At 44.1% G+C, this 14,786-nt stretch overlaps 1 protein-coding gene across 2 annotated transcripts in view; it reads right to left on the bottom strand.

The window, feature by feature from the left end:
• Positions 1–14,377, bottom strand: part of SNX8 (sorting nexin 8) — a 45,360-nt gene extending 30,983 nt beyond the window's left edge. The window contains exons 1-2 of one of the 2 annotated variants that reach the window (XM_054693551.1): positions 14,284–14,299; positions 1,380–1,529 (exon numbers count right to left, since the gene is read on the bottom strand). In XM_054693551.1, the coding sequence (XP_054549526.1) occupies positions 1,380–1,427 (48 nt within the window). In that variant the 5' untranslated portion in view covers positions 1,428–1,529; positions 14,284–14,299. Of the gene's footprint in view, positions 1–1,379; positions 1,530–14,283 lie in introns of both variants that reach the window. The other variant, XM_037506706.2, reaches the window with a different exon arrangement.
• Positions 14,378–14,786: the final 409 nt, after the last annotated feature.

The raw sequence follows: 14,786 nt of genomic DNA, 5'->3' as shown, positions 1-14,786 counted from the left end.
TTGGGTATTTATTCAAATAATATAAAAACTTTAATACAAGAAGATTTATCTACACCTATGTACATAACAGCACTGCCCAGGATCTCCAAATCAAGGAACCCACCCAAATGCCCTTCAACAGATGAATGGATAGAGAAATGATGGAGCACAAACTCAGCAGAATATCACACAGCTGTCAAGAAAGATGAAATAGTAGCATTTGGGAAAAAATGGGTGAACCTCTAGGTGATTATGTTGAGCAAAATCAGTGAAAAAGCAAAAGACAGATATAGGATGGTTTCCCTCATCTATGGAATATAAATACCAAAAAAACCCCACATTTATACACAAAGAATAGAAGGAATAGAACTGGAACTGGTCAAAAAGAAGTCAGTGGTTACCAGAGGGAATGGGGAAAGGATGGAGGGGTCAGGGGAGAGAGGCAGATGGGGTATGGGCACAGGTAGTCTGGTGGGAGGGAAAGAAAAGGAGAACATGCATACAGAAAAGCATACATATCAAAACTATTGAAATAGATGAATTTTCAAACTGAATACACCAGAGTAACAACACTGGGGCAAAGAAATGCACAGGACACCCCAGCCAAGCTCCCTTCGGTCATTGCCTCCCCAAAGAGAACTGCTGACCACTCCACTATGGGTTACTCGTGCCTGTTTTTGTTATGTAAGTGGACTCACACAGTAAGTCCCTCTGTTTCTGACTTTTTCCAAGCAACACGTGTGCATCCCGGCCATGTCACTGCATAGAGCTGCAGGCAGCCCACTCTCATTGCCATGGGTTCCGCTGTGCGATCAGAATACAATCTGTCTATTCATGCTGCCACTGCTGGGCATTTGGGTTGTTGCCAGTGTTTTCCTATTGCACACAGTGCTGCGACGAACACTCCAGCACACGGCTTTGTGGACATATGTACACATTTCTGTTGGACACATACCTAAGAGTGAAACTGCTGGATCGTGAATTTGCATATGTTCAGCTTAGTAAATATTTCCAGTTTTCCACAGTAACTGTGCCAATGTACCCTCCCATCAGTTCCAGCTGCCTCACACACTGGCCAATTCAGTACTTTCTGTCTGTTTTCCCCTTGCCATTCTGGTGGGCCTACGCCTCCTTTAAGAGAGTTGTGAATACTTCACTGTTATATCTTGCTTTTCTCCCCCTTTCTGTTATAAACAATGTTCCATATCCCTAACAAGTTATTATGACTATTATCTGTAGTGTTTGCATAGTATCTTAGGTATGAAACTAAAAATTATTAAACCATTCTATTAACTGTTTTCTGCTCTTAAAAAAATAGCGTGAAAAATATCTTCATTCACAAAATTATTTTTGCTGTATTTTTTATTCCAGCCTTAGGATCATTTTATAGAGAATTTTACCTTTTGTCCTATGAGTGGTTCCTTCCCAGGATGACTTTTAATCTCCATGTGAACACCACCACCTCACTAACTGGCACATATCAAATAAGACTCTTCAGAAATGCTCTTCGGAAAGTTCTCTTTGGTAATCTGTACTGTATCCTTGTGAAACTACAAAAAGGAAAAACTAAAATTATAGCTTCCTGAAGATCAGAATGGCAATGACTGAAGGAGGTGATCTTAAGGAAAGGTTTCCTCAAATCCACTACCTCCAAAAATATCCTTTATCTTCTGCAGCGGTAAGCACCATTGCTTGTCACCCTCTTCACTATCTGGAGCCACCCACTTCCTCACGGTCCCTTACATAGTACGCACTTGCTGGCCTTCCACTTTCCTCACTGCACCAGAACCCTCTTTCATTTCCTTCAGGTCTTGGCACCAACATCACCTCTGTGACAACTGCATCTTGCCTCCTCACACCCCACAGCACTCCAACTCACACCATTTACTTACTGTGGCTACTGAACCTTGTCCACCTCCCACTTTGAGAACACATCTCCAGGATAGCAGCCCTTCTGTTTATTGTGATCACAATTAGAGTCCCAAGGATTAAGATCAGTGCCGGACACATAAAAAGCGCTCAGTAAATATTGGCTGATGGAAGGGAAGGGGTCTAATTCACACATGCAAGAATGTCACATACAGTGACCAAGGTCGGATATGCTCTCCTGGGCAGGCTAACATCCTTGTGAGCTCTGCAGCACCAAATCTCATTAAGGTGATAGGAACCATGCCCCAGTGAGCTACAACAAGAAACAAAAGCTGCTGATGCAGAGGACGGCTGTCAATAGCTCAGCCAGTACGAGCCCACGCAGTGACATCCTGACACTGGCAGGAGGATGTTGTCAACAGACAAGGCAATGGGGGGCCCTGTGCAGTGACATCCTCATGCAGGCAATGTCTCTTCACCTCCACCATGGCTTCTCTACCAATTTTCAGTTATATCCATTCCCCCCGCCCCAAAAGAATGTAAGGCAGAAACAAAGCTGCAATGTGCCATGTGGATAACCAATCTCCACAGCAAGTTAAGTTTTTCATCTCCCTTCAATGGCTTCAGTGTCTACCTTGGGACAAAGTATAAACAATCTCTTACAGTCCCTCCAAGCCCTCTGGTACTTATTAGTTGGTACTTCTTATTCTATACTGAGAATTTCTGAACTGAATCCTTTCCACTTCCCAAATTCAGCTCAATCACCACTTCAACAGTGAAGCATTTCCTGAGCCCCAGTTAGAGTCTATTGAATCCTTTCTATTCTCTTGATTGGCTTGACTCTCCTTGCAATTAAAGATTACAAGATTGTTGGGCCTCCCTGGTGGCGTAGGCGGTTGAGCGCCACACTGTGAAGCTGTCCACAGCCTCTGCAGCGCGGGTTCGATCCCGGCCGGCCTGCAAGGGTCTCACATGGCGCAGCAGACCTCTCCTGTCTCACCTGCTGCTCCCCTCAGCGGTGTATTTAGTCAGTCTGCCTGTTATTCCCCACTCTGTCTCTGGTGGATCCTCTCATCCTCCCGCGCATATGACCTGTACCCTGGTTCTTGTATAAATAAATAAATCTTTAAAAAAATAATAAAGATTACAAGATTACAGATTCAGAGTCCCTCAGTCTTTTCTTATTCATGGGTTTCTCCCACACTAGAAGTTATACACCATCCAAAGGAGACCTACAGATGACTAACATGCAAAGATGCAATGCGCACACTAGAGTGGATATAATAAAAAAGACAGGGATTACTGCTGATGAGGATATGGAGAAATTGGAATGCTAGCACTGTGCTAGGAAAGCCTTAAAATGTTAAACATAATGACCATATGACCGACCCTACAATCCCATTGGTAGGTGACAAGAGAAATAAAAAACACAAGACCACACAAAAACAATGTAAATAAATGTTCACAGCATCATTGTTTATAAAAGCCAAAACACAGATAGACTCTGTGGGGGGCGGAGAAAGGAGGGCTTGGGGTCAAAATAAGGGAGTTGTAATTGTAAGGGGAATATAAAAATAAAATTTAAATAATTAAAAAAAAAACACAGATAGAGCCAAAATGTCCATCGACTGATCAATGGATAAATAAAATGTGAACTCTCATACAACGGAATCTCATTCAGAGAAGGAAATGAAACACTGACCCATGCTATGACATGGATGAACCTTCAATCCACACTTAATCAAAGAGCTAGACACAAGAGGACCGTATATTGTATGGTTCTACTTACAGGAAATGCCCAGAATAAGCAAATCTACAGAGGAAGAAAAAAGATCAGTGGTCACCCAGGCTGGATGGGAGAGATGGGGGAGTGACTGCTAATGGGGAGAGGGTTTCTTTTACAGGATGGGGAGACTGCTATAAAAACAATTGTGTAGGGCCACCCCGGTGGCGCAGCGGGTTGAGCTCAGCACTGTGAAGCTGTCCGCAGCCACTGCAGCGTCAGTTCAATTCCTGTCTGGCCAGGGATATACCCACATTGCGCGGCACACCTCTCCTGCCTTGCCCGCTGCTACCCTCAGCAGTGTTTTTGGCCCTTCTGCCTGTTCTGCTCCCTGCCTCTGGTGAATTCTCTCACCCTCCCGCGCCTCTGGCCTGTACTCCAGTGCTTGTATAAATAAATAAATCTTTTAAAAAATCATTCCTTAAAAAAAAATTGTGTTGATGGTTGCACAGCTTTGTGGAAACATCAAAAACCATTGAATTGTACACTAGAAACGGGTGAATTATATGGTATTTTAATTACATCTCAATAAAGCTGTTAAAAAAGGGACTCCCTGGTGGTGCAAGGGGTTAAGCACAGCACTGTGAATCTATCTGCAGCCTCTGCAGCACAAGTTCGATCCCCCCTGCCAGCCAGAGATTATTTCAGTCAGTCTGCCTGTTCTGTTCCCTACTCTGTCTCTGGTGAGTCCTCTCACCCCCCTGCACCTCTGGCCTGTACCACAGATCTTGTATGCATAAATGAATAAATCTTTTAAAAATAAATAAAATAAAGCTGCTAAAAAAAACTATTTTATAAATTCCATTCCCTCTTTTTTCTACAGTTCTTCTGAGTACATACTAGTTCTTTTTCTACTCCAGCACTGTGCCAGATGGCTCATATTCCTAAATGAAGAGGTCAACTAAGGGAAAATACCATCTACCTGTGAAGTCCTGGGGCTGTTTCGGGCATAAGTATAGAGTCTAGCTGGTGGCGTCACCTTGCTCAGTCCCCTAGGAATTTCCCTGGGGTCCTTCCCTATGGCTATGAAGTTGCAGGTTGGCGGAACTAAAAGCAGCCACCAAACACCAAGAAACAAGTCAAGTTCCCCTTAATAAAGCACTTTACCCCAATGTTCTTACTCTTCCCATGGAGAGGGTCATCAGACAGCTGTGTGCAATAGCAACCACCAATAAATTCAAGAGCCATTTCCAGTGAAAGAGCTGTGTTTGGAACTTTCCTGCATGCTTTCTACAACATCTCTTTATTTATTTATTTTTTTAAATGAATCTGTGTTTTTTTTTTTTTAATATTTATTTATTTATTGATACAAGCACTGGGTACAGTCAGAAGCGCGGGAGGGTGAGAGAATTCACCAGAGCCAGAGCAGGGAGCAGAGCAGGCAGAAGGACCGAAGTACACTGCTGAGGGGAGCAGCGGGCAGCAGGAGAGGTCTGCACGCCATGCGGGACCCTCCTCCGGTGGCCGGGGAGCAGCCGGGGATGGAACCAGCGCTGCAGAGGCTGCGGGCAGCCTCGCAACCCAGCGCCCAGCTGCTGCGCCACCGGGGAGGCCCTACAACATCTCTTTAAACTCAAAAACACTGTATACGTGCTATGACCTCATTTCACAGATGTGAAAATGGAGGCTCCACTGCCCAGGGCCACTGAGCTAGTGCAATGACTCATGGGGCTCAAACCTGACAGGTCACCCAATGACTCCAAGCCCTGTGTTCCCTCCCTGACTCATGCAGCCTCATTCAACACTGAAACTCAGGAGAAGTGTGGTGAAAGTAGCAGAGCCAGGGTCAGAGGTCAGGCTGTCAGTCTCAAGACCAGTCCCCAGTGACTGACTCCCCATTGATGGCAGATCAGCAGCTGCTCCCTGCATGCTGTTTTCTCATCTCCAAAACGGAGACCATACCGCCTACATTACTATTTGGTTGTTAGAATTTTTGTTTTAAGAGGATATGTGAGAGTATTGAGCACAATGCCTGAGAGCTTTTCATTTTGAAGGGACTTGTGCCCCAGACATAAAATTCCAGATGCAAGCACAGAGCAGAAACACGGGTAGAGGAGCCAGCACCATCTAGCATGGAAGGCCATCTTGTTCTCATCACCACCCAAAATCCCAGTGGTAATCACAGCAGCTCCAGGATCGTCCTGTGGCCTCAGGGATATGTGTATAACACACAACACACACACACACACAGAGCCTTCTCAAGCTAGAAGGTGTCTATTTCTTTCTGAGGGAGACATGAGAGGCTAGACCACAAAGGAGAAAATAATCACTGGTCTGCTGCCTTACGACATCACAAAACTGAAGTGGCAGGCCGCAAACAGTCACCTATCTGGTGATTTCCTCTTACCCCAATGGAGCAAAAAGAAATGCACAGGCCATCAGGTCTCTACTTCGTAACTCTCATCAAGCATGCTCGTGAGAGGGCCCATGCAAGTTGAGTTTATTCCTCAAAAAAACCCACAGGTCCCTAATTTTGGTATGTTTCTGTGTAGAGAGGCACAATGACTTTTTCCTGAGTCTAAATGGAATACCGTTTTAGCTAATTTGGGGGAATCTACAAATCATCCTTTAAATTCAATTTGTTTTGGGTTTTTGGTATTTTTTTTAAATTCTCCTCTTAGGTCTGGCTGGTTCAGTCAGAATGTAACTTGGTTTCTCCAGGATCTTTTGATGCGAATGCGAAAATATTTCAAAATAACTGGCAGGGCTAAGTATGTCTGGATCTGGTAATGCTAAATGGAGAACGTGGGCTGACAACCAAGTTAGATCCCATTAATAAGGTTCTGAGCAGGCATCCAAAATTATAAGCTAAGTGAGACACAATTAAATCCATTTAAACAAACATTTACTGATCTAAGGAAGGAATCACAAGGAATAAGACAAGGTCCCTGCCTCTGGCTGCCTGCAGGGTAGACAAGTGGGAATGTCATTAATCAACCAGGAAATATAACGCCTTGGAAACTGGCATGAGCAAATTAAGAACTGTGAAAAATGTCACAGCAAGAAAAACATTTAGTCAGTTCTTCCCCAGAACTAAACTTACACTGATTTGGAGACCTAGTTTTCCAAGCAAAGTCTAGACTCTCATCTAAGTGTCTGAATACCCCCAAACTCCAAAATACATTAACTAGAATAATCTAAGTATCTTAACTAGATGAGGAAAACTCAGTCTGTGCTTAAAATTTGTGATTTGTTTTTTAAGAGCTGGCAACTCAAGGAGATGTAACATTCAACTCCATTCAATACCCAGTTACCCAGAATGACCTAAACATTTTCAGTAGGTGTGGTGCAGGCTTAAACCCAGACTCAAACTATGCAAGGTTAAAAGAGAGCACAAGGATGGGGTCCTCATCCCATAAGACTACAGTCCTTTGAAGGAGATATCTGAGCTTGCCCGCTGTCTGAGCCTGCAAACAGACCAAGTGACCACATGGCAAGTCCATACAACCCCTGAGCCCAAGGGATATATATCTAGTTACTTTGTATGGAGCCACCCTATGCCTCAGTTTCCCCATCTGTAAAGTAGAGGTGATAAGACTACATCACAGGACTACTAGAGGATTAAATTATGTTTACACAAGACACTAAGCAGAGCGTCTAGTACACAGCAAGTGTTTGAAAGGTTAGCACAGCCCACTCCACGCCTACAATCTACACAGAATGACCTAAAAAGAAATCTACCCCATGAGGAAAAGGAGATAGGAACTTTCCATTCATGACAGTCTATCTTCAGGGGAAATGACCACTAATATACAACATAGCTAAAATTTATCTTATTTATTTTTACATTTTAAAAGGTCAGGTTTACTAGGAAAAGAAAAAAGAGAAGCACCCGCATAGTCACAGGCAGGCAGGAGAGCTGCCGACATGGCTAACCTTTAAACTTATACAGAAACTTTGCTGGAGTCCCCACTTCACTATGTATCACAAGAGGAAAGACTGGGGGTACACAAGCATCCCAAGATAAACAACTGCACATATGCAGGCCTTCCTCAAATTACGAACAGCTGAAAATGCAATTTAAAATCGCCCTTTGGAGCAAAACACCAGCAGTGAGAGGTCAGTTCTTAGAAGGCCAATCACCTCCAGCCCAAGCTAGAATTTCTCAGGCGTTAGGAGGTGAACTTATTATTCTAAAAGTAATTAACTGTACTAAGTCATAAATATCACCTGACTCTCCTTTACAGCAGATGACTTTTGCCCAAGAAATGCTTTTAACAGCAGGTGAGGTTCCCAGACAACCTTCCTGCTGCAATGCAGATACCAGTGGCCTCAAGACTGAAGTTCTCCTTCCTGCTGGCTCCAGGGACCACTGAAACAGTTGGATTCACCAGTCTCTGAGCCAAGGCCAAAAATACACACTCAGAAACAGTAGACCCCAGAGGGGACCTCCTACTGATAAACTGTAGGATACTTCATTAGGAATAGATGTGGATGCAATAAAACACATTTCACTATAAATACATCTCCCTATAAGTAGGTCCAATATTAGCTAGAGAATGGAGACTAAGGTGTCCAAAACTGCTACAATTTTCAAACAAGATCCCTGGCAACTTTGCTTGCCAAACTGTGTTGTTGGTAAGTTGACTTAATGTCTTAGGATCTCAAGCCCCAACATTTATGTACTGTGAGATCTATAGCACACACACACAGGAAGGGGCATAAAATGTCCATGGACAGTTTAGAAAAATTCTATATCAAACACATGTGGACCCACCATCCAAGTTAACAATTAAAAGGCCACCAAGAAGCTCCCTTGTTTATCAGAACCTCTTCTCCTATCAGAAGTGACCACTATTGATGGTCTCACTCATAATAGGAATCTCGAAAACCTAAATAAGGGACCAGAAAAAAGAATAATTATAAGAAAGAAAAAAATCAAAATCAACAAACAACTATGAACCAGAGACACACTTTGGAGGGGGCAGGGAAAGGAGGGATTGAGGTCAAAATCAGGGGGTTACAATTGTATGGGGAATATAAAAATTAAAAAAAAAAAGTCTTAATTAAAAAAAAGAATGACCACTATCTAATTTCAAGGTATTTTCTTTGCTTTTCATCAAAAGTCTAATTTTGCTTGTTTTTGAACTTTATATAAATTGGAGTCACACAATATTTATTTTCTCTGTCTGGGTTCTTTGAACATTCTCACTAAAGGGTAAAGAAGCTCAGTTCTTATGTTTGTGACAGGACATCGCAATAGGAAGGACATCGCAAAGGGCATCTAAGGACTTTTCCCAGCTCCAAAAGCCTAAAAATTGAGCTTACTAAAACTTAAATTTAACAAGCACAGCTGATAACAGTAATTACCTCTAGGGTGGGGAACTCATTCCACAGGAATCATTTTCTGGAAACAAGAGTATCTTTAACTCAAATTTCATGACATTAGCATTTTATAAGCACAAATGTTACATTACTTGAATGCATTTTCATGTAGACATCAAGTAGAAAATTATGAAAACTACTTTCAGCAGTGTAGAAAAATGTGAAAATAACAAGCTACAAAATGTATATACACCAAAAGGATAAATGTGTACAATGCACACACATAGAAAACGGGAAATACACTAAAACGCCGTACTTGTGTTAAAGTGGTGGAATTATGGGTGATTTCCCTATTTATAAAATGGTGGTACTTGTGGTTATAGTACCTGTAAAACAACATTTTCCTGAAAGTGCCAATTCATATACAATAGTAAAATTTTGCTGGTCAGATTACAACTCATTCATAAGACCTTTAGTAAACAACTTTTCCAGCTCAAATCAGTTATGAAAGATTCTTAGAAAATAATGCAAATGTGCTTCTCAGAGATAATTCCCTCAACTTTCTTCAGTCCCTAACAAACTTTCATTGATTAAACAAACACTGTGTTATTTCACTTTACATTTGCTTAACAAACTCCAAATTGGTTAAGAATGTTAAAAGACCCCATCAAAACCCCTACTCCACACAAACAGCAAATGTCTTCCCCTGAAACCCAGCCAATGAAAACAGCATGAAGCATGGCCTCGAATGTCCTACAGCTCAACACACAGAACACATACTTTGGGCCTCCCGAATCCACCCGTCTATCCTACTCATATGTGCACAAAAAACATCCACCCCTTAAGTCTAGATATGAGTTCTTGATTAATTCTATAGTAAAAACACACAAAGCGTCTAAGTACCATAGTTCTTCTGAGGATAAGATTATCAGGATTCATATCTTCACATACCTGTAGGGTCAAGGCCTCCTATCTGCATATACAGAGATTTATCACAGAGCTCACTCCTCTTAACAGACACATCTGGTCCCACCAAACTGGACACCGTCAATCCTGCAATCGTCATTCAGTCTCCTCCCACCCACCCCACGCCCCCAAGTCTGGCATACCAGGGGCAAACATCTCCTTTCATGCTACATTTTTCTTAGGAAGGAGAAAATAATACCAAAACAGAATTCCCCCACCCGTAACATCACTTTCTTGCTAACCACAAATTCTGACAAGTCTGTTCTACATAATAGTGATTCAGTTAGTTCCTCTTTCTTTAAACACACAGACACATTTTACCTTGCAAATTGTGTGTGTGTGTGTGTGTGTGTGTGTGTGTCTATTTGAGACAGAGCAGTTTAAAGACCAATGAAAAATAATGCATGCAAAGCTACTACTGTCATCACATTAAACTGTAACACTAACCTAAAAAAACTTACAATAAAAATGTAATTCTGTTCAAATATTTGAACCTTCTCTACAAAGCAGATTTATTCTAGATACAGGGATGCAAAGAAACAAGTTTCTTCCCACCACAAATTTACTACTGAAATGTGTGTAATGGAAAGAGAAAGGACAGGAGGGTTTTTTGCCACAATGCAAACAGTACTTTGAGGTATAATTTAATCATAGCCAAATGCATACATTTTAAGTGACAGTTCAGTGAATTCTGACAAACGTGCACAGCCAGACAAGAATTGGGAAGGGGTAATGTTTAGAGCCAAAAGGACAGAGAAGTAGCACATGCACGAGAGGGCAGAGGCTCCCCATGGAGGAACAGAGTTGATGAACGGAGTTTAGACTTGACCCCATAGAAAACTAGGAGGCACCGAGGTTTGGCAGAGACAAATGGCTGGGAGCTTCCTCACTGAGTGGAATTTCTGGAATGCCATCCAGTGAGCCACACAACAGAACTGCCGCTATTCTCCCTCATTCTAAACACTAAATTTAGGTCCCGAGGGCTGTAGGAAAGCAGAGTTTCCACATGCGATGGTAATTTTGTATGTATTTTTATCTGTGTATGATGCAGTGCCAAAAAATCAGGTTAGAAAACCAATCCCATATCACACTCATTTTTTCCCACTCTTATTCTAAGTCACAATCATTGTGCTTTATAACCTCAAAACAGGCCCTGAAATAAACTCTTAGCCTGGAGTCAGGGACCAAAGTGTTCCAGTCAATCAGATATTTTGATAGTTATAATTTCAATACAAAATCCACAAAGACCTTATGTCCAAAATACAAAAAGAACTGCTATAAATCAAATAAGAAAAAAGACAATCCCACAAGAAAACAGGCAAAAGATATGTGCTGTCAGTTCAGCGTGACCACACAAGGAGAAATTAACACAAGAAACTAAACCTCACTAATAATCAAGGAAATGAAAATTAAAACAAAAATGAAAAACTTTAATTCCTCTAAGCCTGAAGAGAATTTTAAAAATGGTATTCACTGTTGAAGAGGTTATAGGGAAAGAATAATTTAAAAACATTGCTGTTAAAAGCAAAATAATTTGTATCACTTCTCGGCCTTTTGGCTAAAATCAAGAAAAGTAAATAATTTGTTAGTTTCTGTTAAAACAAAAAATGTGCAGACCCTATGACACAGTAATTCCATTTCTTAGGGTGTCTACTTGCGGGTGGGTAGAACAATGCTCCTCTCTCACTGCCCCCTCCCCCAAAGATGTCCACATCCTAACCCCTAGAGCCTATGATTCTGTAAGATTACCTAAAAGTTGTAGAGAAATAAGATTACAGATAAAATTCAGGTTGCTTATCAGCTGACCTTGAAATAGAGTTAAGGCTGTGGGTAGATTACCCAGGTGGGCCCAATGTAATCACAGGGGTCCTTAAAAGTGAAAGTAGCAGGGCCTCCTTGGCACCACAAGGCTTTAAGTCTCAACACTATGACTTTGTTCACAGCCACTGTAGCACGAGTTCCATCCCCGGCCACAGAACTGACCCACATGGCACAGCAGATCTCGCCTGTCTCACCTGCTGCTCCCCTCAGCAGTGTATTTCAGTAGATCCACCTGTTCTTCTTCCCACTGTCTCTTGTGAATCCTCTCAACCCCTGCACCTCTGGCCTGTACCCCAGTTCTTGTATGCATAAATAAATAAATCTTTAAAAAAAAAAAAAAGGTGAAAGTAGTAGACAAAAGAGGGAGAACTCAGGAGATGACAGTATAAAATGTGGCCCATTGTTGCGGGAGAGTGGAGACCATCAGCCAAAGAATATAGGCAGCATTGGGAGTCCAATAAAGACCAGAACAGATTCTGCCCCCTAGACCTCCAGAAAAAATGCAGCCCTGCCCACACCTGGAGTTAAGCCTACTGACATCCAAAACACATGATAAATCTGTATTGTTTAATCCACCAAGTTTGGAAATTTGTTACAGCAGCAGCAGAAAACTAAAACACCACCCTAGGGAAACACAGGCACATCAGCTCAAGGAGGCATCTGTTTTCTGAACATATTTATGTGTAAAAAAAAAAACAAAAAAAACAGAACTGAGAGAATCCAACTCAAACTGATAATAGTCACCGCAGGTAAAGAAGAGGTGACTGCAACTGGGGTGAGACTTTAACTTAACCTATCATATTCTTTTCTTTTTTTTTTAAGAAAATGTGCTTCTCCACATATTGCATAACTGGAAGTAAAAGTTTTGAGATCATTCACAGCTTAATCTTTAATTTCAAAGAATTAGAATATAATAAGACTTGTCTTAGAATGTAAAAAATATTAGAACACAATAAGTGCTGGAAACTATAATGAATGCAATTTTTTTTGTGAGGATTGCAAAGGATCTACAAAGATCAAAAACTCATGGTTTCCACAATTAATTCTAACAGTGGGCTCTAGTTGGATGGAGAGAACACCAGAGAAGTGGAAATTCATTGTATATTCACAAGCCACAACTCCTCCAACAAGCCCAAATCGACCCTTGCTAAAGTGTGAGATAGACAAATACTGTCTTTGGACAAAATTCATTCCCAAAGGCTTAGGCTTATTGATTCCCAACGCAATCATAGTCTCCATCACAACACACTCCCTCAACATTGTCCACTTTGGCTCTGCAGTATAGTTTTCCCCTGTAAAAAGTGCTTGATCTACTGCTTCACGTGCCTCATGGAATGGGAAAAAGGTTTTAAGTGGAATGAAATGACAGGCTATGTCCCTACAGTGCCATGGACTCTCTTTGAGACTCACAGGGCTACAGGAATACTGAGAAGTGCTACAGGGTAGAAACCATGAGCACTCCTAATAAAATCACCACACCCCATCTATGGGTAGTCAGAGCGGGCAGTATCAGAAAGCTCCTCTTAACTGTAGTGGCAGCCAGGAGTTGAGTCCTGGGTGGAACATTTATTGCTGTCCCTATAGCTGTAGAGACCCCTGAGACACCCACCACCTTGGCCGGCGAATCTGAACTGCCATAAAACCCCTGTTGGAAGGAGCATTCGACCCAATCACAACTTCCCATTTCCAAATATGAGGCAGGGCAGGGGTGCCAGTTTGGGGTCTTGAAAATGGGGTCCACTGGCCCACATTGGGTTCAAATCTATAACCTCTCCAACACAATGTTCTAACCAAAAGCAAGAATCATCACATGCGCTCCTTACACCGAACACAAGTGACAGGAAAAACGACTAAAAACCAAAGGGAGGGGAGTAGGGGGCCCATTTGTTGTCCACATGCAGACACGCCCAGGATTTTTATATTACTCAGGTCAACCCAAGGCAATGCCCCCCCACACACACACACACAGCTTCAGTCACTCCCTCCTTTTTCTCGATAATGAATAAACTGTTCAAAACGCTTCAGAACCCACTCTAAATACGGCCTCCTCCATGACAATTTGCCACTCCCCCCAGGCGGATTCCCCCAAACTTGTGTCCCACCACCGCCGAAAAGACACAAGAACAGACAAGAACATCCTCTACCTTTCAGTTAGAGGCATAGGCGTAGACATTCAAACAGAACCTTTAAAAGTCAAGCCAGTCCACTAACGCAAAAGCACCTCTAAAGAAGCGTGTCTAGGTTACAGATGAGGAGACATAAATCCCTAGCGGCCAAATTACTCGTCCGAGGCCCGCCACGCGGCCGGCAGGCGCGGCTCCGCAGGGAGCCGGGGGCGCGCGGGGACCCCGGGATTTTGGACAGACTTGGAGGACCCAGGGCAGGAGCGCGCCGCCAGGCTCAAACCCGGCCAGACGCCAGAGTTGCACCGCGGTGAGCCCAGGGAGGCCCTCCCGGGCGAAGGGGCTGAGGGGAGTGGGATGTGAGACCCCGGAGGACCGCGGGGCGCCGGAGGGCGGGAGGAGAGCCGAAGGCCCTCGCGGTAACCCGCGAGCTCGGGGCCAGAGCCGCGAGCGGGGCAGGTGGGCCGCCAGCCTCACCTGCCGCCGGGGGATCCGCCTCCTCGTCAGCCTCCGCTTCAGGAGCCGCCGCGACTGCCGCCGCGGGCAGCGGGTCCATAGCGCCGCCAGTCATGTGAGTGCGCGCCACGTGACTTCCTCCCGCGCCCGCCCCGGGCCCGCCCACCCCGCCCTGCGCGCCTCTCCCGCCCTGCGCGCCTCACCCCGCCCACTCCCGGAATCGCTCCGCCCCAATTCGGGCCAGCCCCGCCCACTAGCCACCCGCCAGGTCCCCAGCCTCGCTCCGCCACGCCCAGGCCCGGGCTCGCCACGCCCATACCCGGCCTTGCCACGCCCATACCAGGCCTCGCCACGCCCATACCAGGCCTCGCCACGCCCATACCCGGCCTTGCCACGCCCAGGCCCGGCCTCGCCACGCCCACCCCAGTCTCCCCAGGCCTCGCGGAAGCCGGAGACCCGAGCCTGGCGCGGCTTCCCGCCCGCGGCTCCGCACTGCGCCAACCGGCCGGCTGCCAGCCCCGCGC

This window comes from Talpa occidentalis, unplaced genomic scaffold (assembly GCF_014898055.3).
Source record: "Talpa occidentalis isolate TD23 unplaced genomic scaffold, MPIMG_talOcc4v2.1 talOcc4.12, whole genome shotgun sequence".
Lineage (NCBI taxonomy): Eukaryota > Metazoa > Chordata > Mammalia > Eulipotyphla > Talpidae > Talpa > Talpa occidentalis.
This window is presented reverse-complemented; position numbering and strand designations above follow the sequence as displayed.